This window comes from Labrus mixtus, chromosome 12 (assembly GCF_963584025.1).
Source record: "Labrus mixtus chromosome 12, fLabMix1.1, whole genome shotgun sequence".
Classification (NCBI taxonomy): Eukaryota; Metazoa; Chordata; class Actinopteri; order Labriformes; family Labridae; genus Labrus; species Labrus mixtus.
The window spans coordinates 6,296,192-6,317,045 of record NC_083623.1 but is presented as its reverse complement, the minus strand read 5'-3'; the positions used below and the strand labels follow the sequence as shown (position 1 = coordinate 6,317,045).

Here is a 20,854-nt window from a genome sequence, read left to right as displayed (position 1 = left end):
GTCTCCCGACCCCAACTTTGGGAACCACTGACCTCTATGAACTTAACAATCGGCTATTATCACCAATGTCTGAAGTTGGCTAGCTTTAAAGTCTTCTGGTCGATCCCCAGGGATTCAAATACAATTTGAATTATCGCCAGTGACTCATTTCCTCACAATACACAAGAATTAGAATAAAGGGGTTCGGTGCCTTGCTTAAGGACACCTGGGCAGTGTTAGGAAGTGAACTCTCCGCTTCCCAACACAAGTCCCCACATCCTGAGCTGCTGATTCTAACATAATTCATTTTGTTTAAAGTAGAACTTATTGCCAGGCTGTTTTACAAGACTGATAAAATGTGTGAAAATGAAAACTTAAGTTCATTTAATACTTTAAATAGTCAGACGACTTGTGAATTGAGAGTTGCCATGGGAATAAGAGTAAACTAACCTTGGTAATTAGATAGAGTTTGCTTTATTGTTCCACACTGAGTGCGTCTGCTAAACCTCTGGGGGTTTTCTGTAAAGGCTTTTATAAAGTGAGATTCAATAAATCGATTCATTAACTCCTGATGGCCTCTTCAGGTGATTTTCTATTGTGAGAACTCTCTTATATTTATGAATGGTCCTCATGAATTATAGGGAGCCCTTCACATTCAAGCTCGCAGAATAAAAGAAAAGAAAAGTGCAGAGTCTTCAAATGAACTCAGTGAACTTGGTTATTTAAGAATCCTCCTCTGTGCCAGGTATCACTGCCCCACAACAAAAGCTGTGCAACTGTTCCCTAGCTACACACACAAACACACACATACACATAATTGTCCTCACACACACACACACACACACACACACACACACACACACACACACACACACACAGCTGGTGTGTGTGAATTTTGTTCACTCAGTCCAAACCATTCAACATCCAGGGTTATATGCATGTTAATGAATACAGATTTTCAAAATTAAAAGTTATCATTTCACTTATTATGATTAGGGGGTGGGGATTGAAATAATCCAGTTCCACAAAGACCCGTTTCTGATTTTTCAAAACTCGAAAAAACCAATAAAGTTAGAGCTTATCGACACTACATAGAGTTTTTTTAAGATAACGTTTTATTTTGAGTCAAGTCACGTCTTTTAAAGATTTTTGTGTGTGTCTGCTTTTAGCTTTTATCTCACCCTAACTTTTATCAAGTCCTGTTAAGTTAAACATTTTATCCCAATGTAGAAATCTGTGTTCAAATCAGAAGGATAAAAGCGAGTGAGCTAACTAAACGTTACATCATGATGTGTTCAAGCTCCGGTCAGTAAAAGGACTATAAGGTGAAGGTAAATAAAATGACCTCATGATGCTTTCAAACATGGCGTCAATAAAAATACTTTTTCTGTTTTGATGAGAAAAGATCCAGTTGTTTGGAGGAGAAAAATAAGATACACCACTTCTATTAAGAACTTATTATCATCGATAGACGTATCAATAAGGACACGATACCGGTATCAATATCGATAAAAACAAATGATCCCAATCCAACTATGATAACAGAGGACTGTTATGTTACTCGATTAGTTGATGAAACTGAAAAGACTTAAAGCAGAACTCCTGCAATTTAACACAAAAACATGTTTTTATACGCTCTCTGGAGAACGACTGCGTTCATGGAAAAAGTTGAATAAAGACTTTTTATTCCAGAGGGAGCGGTGTGAAATTTGATTTCTCTTTTTCCGACTGTTAATTTTCAACCCGTTAATCGAGGATTGAAATCTTCTTTTTTTTTTTCTGAGGAAAAGCTGTTTGGGGATAAAGACTACAAGTTTGATAATAAGAAAACAAAACCAGCAGCAGCTCACCAAATTGCTGTTCAATGCATTAAAGAAACACTATACAGGAGTTGACAACATTTACAAGAATAAAGAAATCACAATAAGACAATAAACAGAACCTGAGAGAAACGGCCGATTCAGGAGCAGAGGGCTACAATGCTAACATACAAACATTCGATTTGAGGAAGGAGAATATGTGGAATAGTAAGGACTGTGGGTGCTTCTGAATTGCAAAGTGCCTACACAATCTGACATTAGACAGTCCCATCTCTCCGTGCTGTATCCTGTTGGGACCTACTGTTCAGTAGGCCGATATTTGGTTCTACTTCGTCTGATTCCTTCAGTGTGGAAGTGACGTCATTAGCCCGCTCAGATGTGATCTGCACGATGGCTCAGAAAATAATACAAAACTTCACATTGCATGTAAATAATTTAACAACTTAACATTTGAAAGGTGCATTACCCAAACCGGCCATCCTCGTTTTTTTTGTTGTTGTTTTTTACCATCCTCGTTTGTTTTGATTTGGAGGCGTATTTGAAGTGACATTTTACATTTAATTTCGCACAGCATTCTGGGTGTTAAAGAGCCCATATTATGCCCTTTTTGGGGTTCGTATATTTAATCTATGTACCTACTTTTGTACGTTCACAATAGCTAAAGTCCGAAAAAAGTGTCTGTTTTCATGTACTGCTCCTCCTTGCTCCCGCTACGCTCTGAGTCCGTCAGCTGCACTCTGTTGAGCCCCCACTGTTAGACCCCACGTGGGCCAAGTCTGCTCTGATTGGTCTGCCGATCCGCTCTGTCGTTATTGGTCAGTTGCTCGGCACGCGTCTCGGAAATTTCAACATGAGCTGCAGGGCTTGTCACAACGAGCCAATGGGCTTAGATCAGTGATCTCACACTGACAATGACGCCGCACTGACACATTTTTATGGAGGGGGGCTAGAACCGAGCGTTACATGCAGCTAATGCTACAGCTAACAGGAGGACGTAGGAGAAGCCGCGTTTCCGCGGACTTTGAATTTTTGCAAATAGATGTGCTTAAACATGCACAGGACACTTGGAAAACACACTGAAGGGCATATAAAACCAGAAAAAGCTGAATATGGGACCTTTAAACTACAACTCCTTTCCTGAAAGGATGCATCTGAACCATACTGCACAAAACCAGGAAGTTGGTATCCATGCTGAAATGTTCAGTCTACTGAGGTGGACCCAAAAAAAATGTCCACTGAATGAACACGAGGATTCAGTCTACTGAAAAGTCTGCACTCCATAGTGAACTGTGGATTTTCAGAAAGGGCCCCTATCACCGGTTCTGCTGCATCTGAACTCACCATCGTTCGTGCAATAATCATTTGGTAATCACTGCTGTGCTTTAATTGCTGTATTAATCCCACTGTTGTTAAATGGGTGGAGATGTGCACCTGTTCCCTGGACTTAATGAATAATGTAATTAAAGGAGTGTTGAGAGACAAACTTTAATCTGTGATTAGTCAAAGTTCAGGGCGTCACATTGACAGTAGTGTTGCCAAACATGTCTCACTTTGCATGTTTGTGTGAGTTTGATGTCTTTGTCTTTTTCTGATGAACATTTAGGAGGAACCTGCCGGGCGACAGGCAGAAGGCTCTGGACATCATGCTGCCCCTGGTGGAGGGAGAGGAGCAGGTGGCCTCGGACATCTACTGCCTGGTGGGACGGATCTATAAGGACATGTTCCTGGAGTCTCACTTCACCGACACGTCGAGCAGAGACAGCGGCACACAGTGGTGAGGAAGTCGACGTTAACGTGTGCAACAAAAGTTTGTTTCATTTACCACTGACCTTATAAACAATCTATTCCAACGCTGTGTATGAGTTCAACATCCTCATCGTTACACTGTAGACATATTGTGTGTTTGGGTCTGTGTACATAGAGAGCATGGTGAAATCAGACTCATATTCCTTGTTTGTGTACACATAACTGGGTTCTGTTTCAGCGCAACAGATGCACACGGCTGCAGCAACTCTGAGTTTAGTCTCTTTGATCTCACACACACACACACACACACACACACACACACACTCTAGCCAACAACATAAACACATCTTCAACTAACTCTCCCTGTGTTTCCAGAGATCGTTCAGTTCTCTTTTCTCAAAAGTCCCAACAGAATATCCTCCTTGGCTCAGGCTCGTGTGTGTGTGTGTGTGTGTGTGTGTGTGTGTGTGTGTGTGTGTGTGTGTGTGTGTGTGTGTGTGTGTGTGTGTGTGTGTGTGTGTGTGTGTGTGTGTGTGTGTGTCAGCTCCAGCATGCTCCTGCAGAGAGCAAAGAAGGAGAGCAATCAGCCAACAGATATCACCTGTGCAAATCAACTCTGACACTGCTCCCCCGAGCCTCTCTCACACATCTCATCTCTACTACAGATGAGCCAGCCCCGTTTCAGTAAAGTTAGTTGTGTTTCCACAGCCAACCGTACCCTTATTTGGTAAGCGGAGTGTAAGCCAGATGGAGATAGCCGTGTCAGCTATGTAAAAGTGTGACATCATAGGAGCCGAACACAGCGTAGCCCGCTATTAACCCAAAAAAGTAGGACGGTACCGATCCCTTATTTTGGTACCATTCCCAACTTTTGACGTCGGAAACAGCAATAAATGGGTACCGTACTGAACTGGACCGCTTGGTGGAAACGGGGCTAAACATAAACGCCCCACTGCCACAACATAGCTGGCCAACAAAGCTGATTTGAATTCTGAGTCTGCATGTGCAGCATGTACAGAATCCGAAAATAGAGAATACCTTAAAGGTGACTCATGCCATCGTGGCGCCACTGAATGAAGAGTTGATCCCTGAATCAATGCCTTGTTAATAGCTGTTATCATGAAGGTGAAATCCTTTTGTCAGTGAGGAGGATTATAAATCTCATTGAAGTTTAAAGGAGGGCCGCAATGCTGCACATGTGAGCTCATTACAGCAGGGACGTGCAACACGGCAAACAACACTGCACAACCTGTTACTCCAAATTACTGTCATGCAAAATCATGAGAACAAAATGCAGAAGCTCTTGTTCTGTGAGATTAATAATAGGTGATGCAAGAGACAAACATGTCATAATACAATGAATTTAGTGAGTATTACTTTAGTTTGAAGGATTGTTTCAGGAGTTCTGGTAATATTTGAGTCTTCTGTATCAGTCAGGCCTTAAGATAGCTTCATATTTAATGAAATCTTTCAAGGAAACTAAAATCATCTATCCACTGTACCACAGAAGAAGAGAACATAGATTGTATGACTTTAAAACATGTGGTGAGGAAAGGTTTCAAAGTACTTTTTGACAACCTTAATTCAGTGCGTGATAAAAACCTGCATCTCCTGCTGGATGCTGATGACTCAGAATAAGATGCATGTGGAGGGTTTCCAGCACCTTCTTCAATCCAGGACTTCAGGCTGTTCAAATCCCTCGGCTGCAGCTAGTTTGCGATCTGATGTTTGAGTCTGGCTGTGATTTCGGCACTCTGAGTCTAACAATAGCAGACAGAGGTTGAATTAATATCACGCGGCTGATTGCCTTCATCTTGCAAATTGCTCTTTAGTTCTCGCATCTCTCCGTCAAATAAGCTGCTTACGTTATCTCGCTCCCATCTGGCGATTACTTTTCAGATGCGTGTTGCATCTTGGCAAAGGGAACCCCTAATAACATTCACAGCCCCTCTCCTCAGCTCAACAGCTTGTTCATTAAATAAATGAAATTTCTTGTTTGGCGAGGGGTTCTCGCAGTTGTGGTGTGTCGTTCTGGGGTCCCCACTCAATATGGCTCTTAATGTGTTTTTCTAACGTGAAGCGTCTCAGGAAGCGGGCGGCGCCCCGAGAAAGCCATTCGTTACCTCTGAGGTGCTTGGGATTTGATGTGACGCATGTGTTGGAGGAGACTGTTTATTCGAGTCATTTCCTCTCTCCCTCTCAGGTTTAAAAAGGGGTTTGAGTCAGAGCCGACGCTACACTCTGGCATCAACTACGCTGTTCTGCTCCTGGCGGCCGGACACCAATTTGACTCGTCCTTCGAGCTCCGCAAAGTGGGTGAGTGGACACCAGGCTGGATGTCTGTCCTTTTATGAGAACTACTTCAACTTTAGAGGAAAATATGAAAGGGAAGCTGGGATTTGTTAATTAGCATTCATGCATGGATATCTGCAGGTTAAAGCGACCCTCATCAATATTTTCACATCGTATATATGTTGGAAAACTGGTTGTATGTGATGTGTTAGGATGAGTAACAGGCCTACAGAGAATTATCAGCTGACTTCCTGTCTAAAGTCTAAAGAGCATTTTATCGTCTTTCAGCTCGTTGTTTTGGTTTTACGACATGTAACTATACCGGTTTATGTTCACCTCCCTCGACAGTGACAGGCAGCTGTTTGAGAGAAAATAAAAAGCTCCACATATTCTGCTGTTTGGGATCTGTTTAGCACCACTCAGCAGGCAAAGTTAGCAGCTAGCGGCTGTAACAATTAGCTTCTAGGTTTTGAGATATTAGAGACATAAATGATCTCAAAGGAGAATATTTATTTGGCTCAGTATAATTCTGTTAAGTGCCTGGTAAATGTGTAAAAAACATCAATAGGGGATAATAATCCAATGTTTTTCTCAAATTCATGAGGTAACTATCTGGATGGTAAGCTAATAGCTTCGCTGTGTTCACTATGTTATCGCTAATTCTGCTGTTGGATCTGAGGATGCTAAAAGCAGATGTCTGCTGCAGCCAAAACAAAACTATTGGTGCTTTCACACTTACAGTACACAGAACTCCTGGCGTTTAACTTCAGGGGACGATGATAATGTTTCTAACCTGCGACAGGTGCCCGACAATAGATCGTATGAATGCTTCCTGTGCGACCTCCGTACACGTAACGAAACGTAATGTAATAAAACTGCTTCATTATCTTTTCAGTCCGCCACCGTGTTCCTTTTGTTGGTACTGTGAATATGTCAAACTTGAATATAAAGGCAAACAATTCTCATCATAGTGTCAGACTGTTGCTTCGTTTGCCTCCTCTGCGTCGTTCTTTTTATGTCATGTCTTCCCTAATGAGACCCCTCCCCCCTCCCCCCTCCTCCCGTCTGACAGGGATAGACTTCCACTCTCATGTGCATGTGTGACCAAGCAAGGCAAGAAGATTTCAGGGGGCAGGCTGCCTGAAATTTTCTAGAAATTGTCATGAGTGCATTAGTGGAAAAAGCTCCAAACAATGGAGGGGGCCTGCAGAGTTTTAAAGCACATCTCAGAATGTATTTGTATTTTTTTAGTTAGTTGCTTTTAAATGATCTGATAATATGAAGTAAAATGTCCTCCTGTTTGGCAATGAAGCATGCTGTTAAGCTCTTTTTTTCCAAATCGTCCAGTAAAACGTGAGGTTCGGAGGGGCTCAGGAATGTGAGAAACAGAGCGAGCAGTCCTGGAAATCAGTCTGCAGCTCCTTAAATTTAGCCCAACCCTCTCTCCCTTCAGACCCTGATTGCCCCTATGTTTATCCCTAGACCCCCTCCTACCTCTTTAAACGACTTATTACCACAGCAGGACATGTAGAAGCAGCTTCCCTTTGCAGGAGTCGATAACAGTATCTCAGTTAGATTGAACATTCAGTATTTTGAGCAGAAAGAGAGTAATGCAAAAAGTAGAATGCAAACGTGTTTTTTGAGAAAATACAGTCTTAAAACTTCTTCACAAGCTGATTTAAGTGTTGAAAAATGGCCTAGAATACAGTATCAGGTTTCATCGAGTATGTCAATCAATGCAACCATCTGAAGCGCTCACATCTTTTGTATTATTGCTGCTACTAGCACAACAGTGGCTGCTCGCAGAACGTGCAGCGTTAGCCAAAGCTAGCATAATGTCAGCGATCTGTGTTTTACCATGACATGTTTTAAATATATGTTTTGTGTTTACAAGTTACATTTAAGATAATAGAAACCTGGTTAAAAGACAGTATTTCTATGAGACTCTTCAGCAGACACAACATGACAGGATGGGCTGCGAGCTGAGCTGCTAGCGGCTGATTCTGAATTACTGTTTTCATTCATGATTCCTTTACTGTGATGAACCAGGCTTTACAACAATCGATGATGATAATCCATACACAGCTAGTAATGAAGCTTACAGCTGACAATAATTACATCAACCTGTTGGTTTTATTGCACTAATATCCGAGGGATCCCTTGGAATTGCGAATCCTCAAGTTTAGATATTCAAATCGATATACGGAAAAATAAGAATGGTACTGTATTAGGACATCTCCAGTTTTGATTTTGTTGTCTCAGTGATATTAGTCCAACTATATTTTTAGTAGCACTTTCATTAAAACACAGGATGTTAAAATGACTGTAATGTGGAAGTGGAAATAACAACCGATTGAAACACTTCTGTCAACACCACATTTGACAAAAAGTCTTTTGATTAAATATATATATATACATGTTTTTAAAAATGTAAATAAAACTGAACATTGTGAGGAATCTGTATATACAATAAGAAAGGAGTCTTTAACATTTCTAGGAAATAATGATCTTCCAGTTGTATTAAATACTGTTACCTGTTTCCTTTATTTCCAGGGGTGAAGCTGAGCAGCCTGCTGGGGAAGAAAGGCAGCCTGGACAAGCTGCAGAGCTACTGGGATGTGGGCTTCTTCCTGGGCGCCAGCATCCTGGCCTGCGACAACACCCGGGTCATCCAGGCCTCCGAGAAACTCTTCAAACTCAAGGCCCCCATCTGGTGAGAACACGGTCAAGTAGTCCTCAAGTAGCCTGCCAAAGAAGAAAAAAAAAGAAGACAGCATCTGTCACCATCTGTGTTGCCTTGTTACCTCAGGGCACATCTGTGGAAAATGTTGCGAGCACTTTGCTTTTCCTGCAAGGATGGAGTTGTGACATTTTGGGAGGAGTGTCAGATGTGCAATAATTCAAATAATCTGTTCCTGAAACAAAGACTTTCCCTCAACAGGAGGCACAAACAGCCGAATTACTTAAAAAATAATGCAGAGATTAGACCCATTTTCTTCACTCTGCTAAAATAAAAGCTTTTTTTTTCTTCATTTAGTAAATCCAGTCCTCCAGATTTCATGAGACTGTATCAGATGTACATCATGTGGCGTAATCAGTGTACAGCTGCTTCTTCTGCAGTGCTTAAGACCCTGCTGTTCCCTGTTTGTTTGTGTGCTGTGAAAACTCTTTAAGTTTTCATTAATGTCTCAGAGACAAATGAGCCCCAGTATCAAAACATAAGCAGATGATATTGTTGTTTTCTGGAATCAATCTGAAACCATGCAAATTATTATTATATTATTATTATTATTATTTTGTTTACAGATGGGGTTTTTTCTTTTGAGAAGCACATCGAGTTTTTAACAAATCCTGGTTCAGACTGCGGGATAATTGGGCCGATATGAGGTCTGATTCCCCCTTCCTGACAATCACAGTAGTGTTCCAGACTCACGTCTGCTCCGATTATCTTCCCACATTATCTTGTAGTGTGAGCGGTATAAAGATCCAATCTTATCGTCCGGGACGCCTCGATTTATTTGAAACATGTTTGATATTTTGGATTTAAAATCTTGACCATTACGTCATGAAAGGTTCTGGCAGAAGTCGTGTGACTAAAGTAACCTCATGAGACATAGGAGGGCAGTAGTGGCGACCGGCGGCAAGCTGCAACCCGCACAGGTGTGCTGCACATCTGTAATGCATCTGACAGTTACTATCTGACCTCTGACTCTAGCTGAAGAAAAGACAATCCATGTTGTCCGCGTCTCGTCAGACATTTCTGCCCCCAAACTCGCTTTATAAAATGTTTTGAACTCTCTGCATAAAGCATTATAATCGCAAATTTAACGACTGGCTCCATTGTTTACATGAGCTCAAGGGTTACGTAAAATCCTGTAGCATGTGATGTGCAACAATTTTCATATGTTATATTGTGTGCATGCTTGAGGTTATGAAGAATAATATCTGTTAAGGTTTTCCTTATGTGTGTGATGCTACCTGATTTCAAAATCGGGTTTGGATTTTAAGACTCCTGTAGTCTGAGCCAGGGTTAAGTTTGACATCTGTGTTTGGATTCTGATTTATTTCCATGGATCATTATTGTTTTCTTGTATTTCTCTCTGGTTCAGGTATCTTCGCTCGCTGGTGGAGACCATCTTAATCTACAAACAGTTCAAGAAACCTGGCGTGGAGCAGCCGGCGCCCAAACAGGAGCTGGTGGACTTCTGGATGGACTTTCTGGTGGAGGCCACAAAAAAAGACGTCTCCTCTGTCCGATTTCCTGTAAGGCATTAGACGAAGTTTCCAGTAACCTCAAACTGTAGCTGTGAGTAAAAATAGAAAAATGTCTTTTAACACAGTCATCTCTTCACCAGGTGTTGATATTAGAACCAACCAAAGTGTACCAGCCGTCATATTTGTCCATAAACAAAGACGTGGATGACAACACCGTGTCAATCTGGCATGTTGCTCCTGATGACAAGGTGGGTGTCTGTTATTTATATCTTCAAACAACCTTGACTCACCAGTTCTGCTTCTTCACAGCTTGAATAACTCACAGTTAGAGAGTTGAGTGAGAAATAGTATTATTTAGTATTTCATTTTTTTAATATATTTTATTAATCCCAGAGTGGAGATTCAGTTTTACTCTCTGTTATTGGTAGTTATTGCTTCTCACACACAAAACATCTCTTAAGTTTCTTGCTGAAAATCCACTCTGATCCTGTATTTGATCATGTCTAGAAACCCCTCTATTTCAGCCCTGCTCAGAACAGGCTGTTTCTGTGTCTGTACCTTTAAATATGTAAATGAGCTGTGTCTGACCACGCCCCCTCTCTGGAAGGGCTTGTGTCAATTAGGCTTTCTCTCTCCATGCCTTATTGTTTACGGTGAGGATGCAGACTCAGAGGGCAGAACAAACACCTAGCTGTGGGATTGTCACCCACCTGGGGGAGGGGTTACTGCCCTTTGTGATGTCACGAAGGGAAAATCTCCAAACGGCCTGTTTGAGCACACATTTTCTGAAAAGTGGAGCAGGCAAAAGACCGAGAAGATGAGTTATTAGACAAGCTAGGGACAAATGAGTTTTAGAAAAACATGGTAAAGGTGTATTTTGCATAATATGTGGCCTTTAATGGAGAGATGTCAGAGTGTGGCTGCTACACAGGCATTAGGCCAGAGATGTTTGGGGTTCGATGCCTTGATCAAGGGCACCTCGGCAGTACTCTGGAAGTGACCTGGCACCCCTCCAGAAACCAGACAAACTTCCATACTTTAACTGGCAACCCTCCAGTTCCCAACCCAAGTCCTTAAAGCCTGAGCTACTGAGCCCTATAAACATTTTGGGGAAATGTTATGTGTTGGTTCAAACAAACTGATGTTTTAGCTTCTTTAATGACAAATTAGTTTGATGAAAGCTCTCTATAGCCACAGAAAACACTTGTTTTCCGATTGGCCGGCAGGCAATTACTCTATGAGTTATACAAAGTCATACGCTGCTTAACCCTCAGGAGTACTCTGTATACTACTGACTGTTACCATAGCAACACCACTGATGCTTTACATTGTGTAACTTTAAGTAAACACACGGGTGATTGAATGAGAGGTACTCATCGTGTTTGTCAGCTGGGGATAATGGAAGGATTATAAGGATCAGTTTTCCTGTTTCGTTATCTTTCGTGAGATGACGTGATTATGTTTGCTTGTGTCCTGTCATGAAGGAGCGTGCATCACCCATATTGATGATTTCTCATGTTGTTCTACATTTTGCTCTCTGGCTCAGCAGCTTATTAATAAAATGGGTCTGCCTATTTATTTATTTTTATTTATTTATTTGCTCAATTCAGTGTATGGTTTCAACACCATAAATATTTTCTCATAATGCTGAAACACTGTTCATGAGCAAACAGGAGCAGAAGAAGAAGAAAACTTATAATACCTGCCCCTTTTCCTAATAACACAAGAAACTGTTTAACAGAATAAGATGGCTAACCTGTTGTTTTCTCTTTCTTTCACAAAACAAAAAATAGATAAAAAATATAGAAACAATCAAATACAATCAGTTAGATTAATTCAATACATTCATAATTTCCCAGAACCTTTTCTTTATACATTCATTCATTGTGCCATTTGAAAAAGATCCTTTTAAATCTGCTTCATCAGCTACACAGTCTTCATATTTTCATTTCATTCAAGCTCGACAGCCAACGTAATAAAACCACTAATGTCTTCTTATTGCTGTGGATTCAATCAACTCATGCTACAGCTGTAATACTATCATCACTCTGCTATTATCAATCAGTGCCTTGTCTTCCACGGGGGGGACACTTTGATTGAGGCTCTCCCTGCAGCCGTCATGATAACTGTTTCTTTCTGCTCTGCAGCACAAGGGGATCCATGAGTGGAACTTCAGCGCCACGTCAGTGCGAGGTGTCAGGTCAGTGTCTGCAGTCGTTAATGACCCGCTCATAATACAGATGAGTGATGAGACGGAGACCTCACACCTGTCTCCAGAGGCTGATTGGTTTGACTGTATCTCCGGACAGTGGGTTAGGAGAAAATTGTCAAGCTCCACAATGTCCCTAAGAGTGACAAGAGCCGTACATCAGAATACGTCTGCCATGGAGAGGGATGTCACGACTCCTTTTAAAGAGATTTTATACTTCTCTCCTCGTTCAGTTATGCCATCAATAAAAGGATTCAGTTTAACATTTGCAGTTAGCATGCTAATATGCAATAACAGCAATACAGCAGACATAAAAATATGATCAGAAAAAAGCACAAATCAATATTAAAATCTCTTTTTCAACATGACAGCATGTGATGTCTTATTACAACAAGTTAGTAATATATAATAAATCATAATAGTCCAACCAGCAGCTTCTTGACACTGTACTCGGGCAAACCTGTGCTTGGAGTTACCACTTTTTTAAATAGTGCGTTGTCTTTACTCTGAAAAATTAAAACATAAATGTGTACAAAATCTAGCAAGACTCATTAAAGGATGGATGAAAAACTTAATGACAAAAGCAAAAATGTAAGAGGCATTTTCAGTTTATTGTAGATGCTTTAACAGTTTGGTCTAACATGTTATAAGCAGAGGTATCTAAGCATTGATTTTATTGAATGCATATAATCAAAAAGGCATGCAGACGTGTACATCACTACGACTTCTCCTCTCACAGACCGCCTCAGACTGCTCCATTAATACCACAGACAGTCTGCCACAGTCAGTTTTCATCACGTCTTCAATGAGCCTCTTTCTTTTTTTTTTTCCACGGCCCTCAAAGGAATTCAGAGTCAGATGAGGGAGAATTGGAGGGCCGTGCTCACATGTTGCTAGGGAACTACTCATTCTCTGTGCCCACTCAGCCTGCAGACAGTCAGCAGGACACAAAAGCAGCTCTGCGAGCAACAAAACGGCCACACATACAGTCGCTCCGTTGTCTGGGTAGGCAGCTCCGGCCTTGGCACAAAGGCTTAGAACTGGACAAGTGCTCATTTCGCCGTATAAAGATGTTCCCATTTAGTTATTGAACTCAAGCGCTCCATGTTTTGTGCCAAAATTCAACAGAATTTAATTAGCAAAAAAAAAAAAAAAGTCCTGAGTCTTTTGCCCAGAAGAGAACTATTCTTACCCGTAATACTGCAAACTTCACTGCTGTGAAATCTAATTCACTGGGTTTTCATGCAGTGTCCATCCTCATGCAGGAACAAAAACTCCTTTATCTCCTACCACAGACTTGATGGCTGATGTCATAAGTCGACTGAAAGGCTTCATTTATTCCCTCTGAGTCGTGTCTGTTCTCATGTGATGATTGTCCATCTAACCGTGAACCGTTTCGCTTCAGCATCTCCAAGTTTGACGAGCGGAGTGCCTTCCTCTACGTCCTTCACAATGCCGAGGACTTCCAGATTTATTTCTGCACGGAGATGCACTGTAAAAGGTTGGTCTGTCTGTTCCCTGTCTGTCTGTCTGTCTGTCTGTGTTTGTTTGACATCATGAAGCACAGATGTTGGAAACATTATGAAACCTCCCTTAAAGTGATCAAAATGGCTAACTGGCCTCTTTATACTACTTTAAAATTCATGCTTTTGAGTTTTATGAGCCAATTCTTAAAAACTAGCTGAAAATGACACATCATTTTTTAGAAAATGTTGTTGATTTCACACATGCACAAAACTCATGACATTTTCATGATGGGCTGCGTGTGTGAACGCCAAATTCTTTCACCCCAACTTTCAAATTCAAATTCAAAAAACTTTATTTGTCCCTGGGGGGCAATTCAAAGGCACACAGAGCAGTAAATTAACAACAGTGCAAGTACGAAATATTTTAACCTAAATATAAAATGTCAATTTAAATACAACTTAAAGCTTAAACTTAACTTAAAGGAGTAGATATGAGTGGACAGTGATCGGACTAACAGATGTAAACAGATGTAACCAGAACTATGTGCAGTAAACGAGAAATAAATATATATATACAGAGCTATGTGCAAGTAGGCTAAATACTAGATACTAAATGATAAGTTATAAGGTGCCTGGTTTAACTGGACTTTTTCCTGCCAGCCCCCTTATGAAATTTCTGCTTGATGTGAGCTGATTAAAGTATGGAGCTGGAAAATATTCAGGAAAATTCACAGCAGGCAAGCAAGCTGAGGTGATGACATTCACATCACCCGACTGGTGAGAGACCAGCGCGATCTCTGTGCACGTACCAAAACAGCTTCATACTCTTTATAGCTCATGTTCTTCTCCGTTCACCAGTTGATACTGTGAATACCTACAATTAAAAATAGCCGAATTCTGTCCTTTCGTTGGCCATCTTGGATTTCTGCAGCTTCTTTTTTACGTCATGTCTTGCCTCCTGACACAAAGTGAACAGTAACTTTGCAGATTAAGAACGTAAAACTCAGAACTGGTTCTAACAAACTATTCATACTAAAAAGAAAACAGTTCTGATTTTTATGATTCTAAGACTTGTTTTATTCCTAACAAAACAGCCCGTCACTAATCCAACATGTGATATTTCAGACACATTTTCATCCTAAATATATATATCAGTGATTTCAAACTTCCTCCCTCAGGTGTGAGTTTTCTTCTTCTCTGTTATTACCAAACCCTAGACACTGTTGTCAGCTCAGTTCTCAGGTGGCAACATTCACACTTTCTATCACCACCAGCACACCTTGTCTCCTCTCGGCACCGCCGTGTCTTCACTAGCGGCTCAGTGAAGCACAGAGTGTTCAGACTTGTGACTCTCACATCAGACGCTCCCGAGCACTTCCAGTTCCATTATGTGCCGTGTGAGAGTCAGTGAGTCATGCCTGCTGTTGTCATGAAGCCGCTCTCCTTTTAATACAAAGCAAAAGCAGGGGAGGGGAGGGGTGAGGAAAGGTGAGGAGGAAAAAGGTAGATAAAAGGGGGATAGAAAGAGGGAGAGATGCAGCATGATTGTGTTTGTGCATATGCATGATCGGTAAGTGTGCACGCAGAGCAGAAGCACACATGTATGAACACCTGCAGGCATACAGTGTGTGACAGCATGACAAGGCAACGTGCTAATTCACAGCTTGTGTTCGTAGACGGTGATGAAGGTCATTATCTGTATGTTTATGTGTGGGCAGTGTGCATGTAAACACACTGAAACCTCGTCTGGATAAGACCATCTGCTAAATACCAACACTTACTATCACAATATGTGCTTAATGGAGCTCAGACAACATGTGCAAAACTGCTCTCAGACAACATGTGTAAAACTGATCTCAGACAACATGTGCAAAACTGCTCTCAGACTACATGTGCAAAACTGCTCTCAGACTACATGTGCAAAACTGCTCTCAGACAACATGTGTAAAACTGATCTCAGACTACATGTGCAAAACTGCTCTCAGACAACATGTGCAAATATGTGAAAAACTGCTCTCAGACTACATGTGTAAAACTGCTCTCAGACTACATGTGCAAAACTGCTCTCAGACAATATGTGAAAAACTGATCTCAGACTACATGTGCAAAACTGATCTCAGACAACATGTGCAAAACTGATCTCAGACTACATGTGTAAAACTGATCTCAGACAACATGTGCAAAACTGATCTCAGACTACATGTGTAAAACTGCTCTCAGACTACATGTGCAAAACTGATCTCAGACAACATGTGCAAAACTGATCTCAGACAACTTGTGCAAAACTGCTCTCAGACTACATGTGCAAAACTGCTCTCAGACAACATGTGTAAAACTGATCTCAGACTACATGTGCAAAACTGATCTCAGACTACATGTGCAAATATGTGAAAAACTGCTCTCAGACAACATGTGTAAAACTGATCTCAGACAACATGTGTAAAACTGTTCTCAGACAACATGTGCAAAACTGATCTCAGACTACATGTGCAAAACTGATCTCAGACTACATGTGTAAAACTGATCTCAGACAACATGTGTAAAACTGTTCTCAGACTACATGTGCAAAACTGCTCTCAGACTACATGTGCAAAACTGTTCTCAGACAACTTGTGCAAAACTGCTCTCAGACTACATGTGCAAATATGTGAAAAACTGCTCTCAGACAACATGTGCAAAACTGCTCTCAGACAACATGTGTAAAACTGATCTCAGACTACATGTGCAAAACTGATCTCAGACTACATGTGCAAAACTGCTCTCAGACTACATGTGCAAAACTGCTCTCAGACTACATGTGCAAAACTGCTCTCAGACTACATGTGCAAAACTGATCTCAGACTACATGTGTAAAACTGATCTCAGACTACATGTGTAAAACTGTTCTCAGACTACATGTGCAAAACTGCTGTCAGACTACATGTGCAAAACTGTTCTCAGACAACTTGTGCAAAACTGCTCTCAGACTACATGTGCAAATATGTGAAAAACTGCTCTCAGACAACATGTGCAAAACTGCTCTCAGACAACATGTGCAAAACTGATCTCAGACTACATGTGCAAAACTGATCTCAGACTACATATGCAAAACTGATCTCAGACAACATGTGTAAAACTGATCTCAGACTACATGTGCAAAACTGATCTCAGACTACATGTGCAAAACTGATCTCAGACAACATGTGCAAAACTGATCTCAGACAACATGTGTAAAACTGATCTCAGACTACATGTGCAAAACTGATCTCAGACAACATGTGCAAAACTGATCTCAGACTACATGTGCAAAACTGATCTCAGACTACATGTGTAAAACTGTTCTCAGACTACATGTGTAAAACTGATCTCAGACTACATGTGCAAAACTGATCTCAGACTACATGTGTAAAACTGATCTCAGACAACATGTGCAAAACTGCTATCAGACGACATGTGCACTGCAATATATATGCATATTTAAATGTCCCTCGGAATCAGTAATCTATCTTTCAATCTGTTTGGACTGATCAGGTATTTTCTTTCTTTCTGCAGGTTTTGTGATCTGGTCAACAGCATAGCAGAGGAGGCTTGGAAAGGTCCAGAGGAGGGGGACTGTGACAACGACGCCTTGGAGGTGAGACGACTGAGGAATAGTTAACTCCAATATCTGCTCTGATAGTTTTCAAGCCGTAAAAACTTTGGCTTTATTCCAACTAATGATTTCAAAGTTTTTCATTTTAAATAAAAGTTAAGTCAACTGAAAACAGTAAGCGAGCTTATCAACACAGGTGATCATTAAACAGAGATTTTCAAGACTTGATATTGAAATGAACTTCATGAACTGCACACATACGAGCATTATTCTGTCTTCTTGGACAGATGTTGAAGTTCATCTTCAATTTCTATGTCTTGCTGCTTTTTCTCCCCACAAACTATTTCAACACTAAAAGCATCAGGGCATCTGATTAAGATCTGTTTACAGTCTAGTCTCCCGCCACCCCAATGCACAGGTAAAAATAAGGTAAACCACGCCCACTGCTAATTACCGGAAATAATATAAAACCCAAAAAAGGAGCAAAATATAACAAATAATCAACCGAGGTGCCATAATGCACATTATGGAAGGCTAGTCAAAGGGACTGGGCCTTAAATCAGGGTGGGTTTTTATTTGGAGTTTTACAGTATGTGTACATTAAACTTTATCAGAGACATTTTAACCACAAATACCATTTATAATCCCTGGATTGGATTTCTGTACAGAGGATTTAGCAAAATACTAACCTTTTTTTTTAATTCTCCAGTAATAGTTTTTCACACAGAAACAATGAGTCTGTTTATGTCTCTACATTTTTATAACATAATGACAGAGTTTTCATTTTTGGGCTCTTGCATTTATTTATATGGGACTCTGGATAGAGTAGGAAATCAGAGAGAGAGCGAGTGAGGAATGACACGCTGAGAAGGAGCAACAGGTCGGACTTGAAACAGAGCCGCCTGTTTGGTGGACCATAGCCTCTGTTCATGGGGTTGCAACCTAACCGCTAAGCCATCAGCGCGCGTGTCAGTTTACACAAAGCTGTCCTAGTCATTACATCGGTCAAGCATTTACTAAATTCAGTTCGTCCTGTTCGGATTCCGAAGAAGTAGATCAAAACTCAGCTGCACACTTTGAATAAACGCAGACTAACCTGCTGTGATCAGACCTGGATTCAGCTGGTTTGCTTTGTAAGCTCTGACAGAACAGACACCTGCTGCTGTCTTCACCTGTCGTCCCAGTGGAGCCTCGGGAAAAGAAAAGATAATTATCCCAAAATGCTGCCGCACCCTCTTTGACTCAGCTGAGAGGCGGGGATCAAATGTCAAACAGGTTTTTATGTATTTCTGTGTTTGATGTAACATAAGAATCAACATGTCAGCTATCTCTCTGCCCCAGTTTCACTCTCTTTTTTTTAACAAAACATGTCCTCAAACCAGGGTCTTAGCTTGTTTCCTGTCAACATATATCACATGTTTTAAAAATAATAGTACATTAAATGATCCTCTTTAACTGAGGTTTGAACAGGATAGAGAAAGAAGAGAGAACTAATGTTATACAACACAAAAAAATCAATCAATGCCGCCAAAGACATAAAGCAGTAAAAGAGAAAAACAAAAATGTCCAATATGCAGGATGAAGATGGCTTGCACCAAAAACAGAATATTTTGGTGCAAACAAACAAAAAAATAACAGTGCAAGTGCTTCATATGCATAAATACTTTCAAAATGTCCCGTACTTTATGATTACAAAGACTCAAAGATGTATCCCTTTTTTTGCAACCTTGTCAGTATTACTGGTGTGGCCTTCCTGCCTCCCTTTCTTTAACATTTATTAACATGTTGTAAGAGCTCTAAATGTTTAATCTGTGTGTGAAACTGCTTGACTTGTAGTCTATAAATCACTTAGTGTGTGTTATTGGACTTTAAAGTGATTGTAAATCAAAGTCATTGTTTACACATCATTAGGATCCTTTATAACTAATAAAACGATGGTTGCATGCTCTTGTCTCCCCAGTACGACTACGAGTACGACGAGCATGGCGATAGGGTGGTTCTGGGAAAAGGCACATTTGGAGTGGTGTACGCGGGCCGAGACCTCAGCAACCAGGTCCGACTGGCCATCAAAGAAATCCCCGAGAGAGACAGCAGGTGAGAGTCTTCACAGGAGAGTTTGCCGCCGTGTTCTCTTTAGTTTTCACTTTGAGAAGTCTCAGCCGGATGAAGTGCTGCCGTGAAGTCTCAGTGAAATTTCTTGGTAAGGAATTTAATATCTGATCGAATTCCTCGTCTTTACTGGTAAATGAGATGAACCTCTATTGCTTGCTCTGTAAGCTTGCTTATCGCTTGCTCTAACAAAACTGAGCACACTGCAATTCCCCTGGATAATCATGTTCCCCAGAGGATGAATCATAACACTTTATGGCAGCTTACTGAACTTTACCGAGGTGCAAACATTACACCAAACTGTGATAATTGCACTCAGGATATTGTGTAATCTCATTTTGGAGATTGCTTTGGATTACGTTTAGCACACTCATGATCTGAGGAGGATGAACAGGTTTAATTTGAAGCCACCCTCAGGACACACTTTGCTACATTTTTAGCAATCTTTGCAAATCTCCCAATTGTTTTCCTGTGCACAGCTGAAATTACAGCCCGAGTGTTAACAGGTGTGTGAGCTGTTAATGCCTCATCATGTTCAGCACTAACGTCGAGCATCATTAAGAAAAGTGCTGCTTCGAGCACAGCGCAGCAGAGTCTCTGAGGGTTTTCTGGATTCCAGTGAATGGATTCCCGCCTCTCTGTCTCCGCTCAACGCACCGTCTCCTCCTCCTCCTCCTTCTTCTCTGATTTCATGACTTTCTCACAGACGAGCGGATTTCACTTGCAAACTTTATTCCAGTAAACACATTAGCTAGTCAGCAGGCCGCTCGACTGCAGAGAATGCAGAGGATTTAGGTAAATAATTTAGAAGTGGATCAAAATCTGAAGACAGAGAAACAGAGGGCGTGATTCATGCAGAGAGCTGAATGTGAAAGAAAATCACAGCAAGGCTTCCTATCAAGACTCAACCTCGCTGTTTCTGTGCTTTAGTCTTTTAGACAATGATGCAGTGATAATGACATTGTCAGATTTCTCTCTCTACAGAATAATACACTCATGTCAATCCATGGAAAGAATTAGAAAAAGACCTGAAACTTAAGGCTCTGGTCTGATCAGAGACTTTTAAATTGAGTTTAAAAGGATGAAGACTGTAGATGTTCTGACTGATTTAACATCACAAGAAGTAAAGAAATTTGTGTTTGGTAGATTATTTCTTTGTTGTAACAATGCTTCTTGGCAATAAATCTTATACCGTTGGAAAGCCTGTTTATTTCCCTTTTAAATGGGTGCCACATTTGTAAGGGACAGGCATTTGTGGGATGAGCAGCAGAGCTCAGAAAGTGGGTTGCACCCATGAAAAACATGCCATATCTTCTCTTACTTTTTGTGCGATGTTTATTTATGGTTTTGGTCGATTTTTGACAAATATCTGCTGGAGTCGTTGTTTTGTTTTGTATGTGTTACACTCATGTACCTTGTTTTTTGTTCGTATGTATGGGCGCTCGTT

The 20,854-nt window shown here is 40.9% G+C and overlaps 1 protein-coding gene across 1 annotated transcript in view; it reads left to right on the top strand.

The window, feature by feature from the left end:
* The window catches only part of map3k5 (mitogen-activated protein kinase kinase kinase 5), an 81,735-nt gene that overhangs the window by 44,167 nt on the left and 16,714 nt on the right, over positions 1-20,854 (top strand). Inside the window, exons 7-15 of the mRNA XM_061051662.1 lie at positions 3,403-3,573; positions 5,749-5,861; positions 8,391-8,550; positions 9,947-10,100; positions 10,193-10,300; positions 12,200-12,252; positions 13,667-13,762; positions 17,259-17,340; positions 19,259-19,392. Of these exons, the coding sequence (XP_060907645.1) occupies positions 3,403-3,573; positions 5,749-5,861; positions 8,391-8,550; positions 9,947-10,100; positions 10,193-10,300; positions 12,200-12,252; positions 13,667-13,762; positions 17,259-17,340; positions 19,259-19,392 (1,071 nt within the window). The remainder of the gene's footprint in view (positions 1-3,402; positions 3,574-5,748; positions 5,862-8,390; positions 8,551-9,946; positions 10,101-10,192; positions 10,301-12,199; positions 12,253-13,666; positions 13,763-17,258; positions 17,341-19,258; positions 19,393-20,854) is intronic.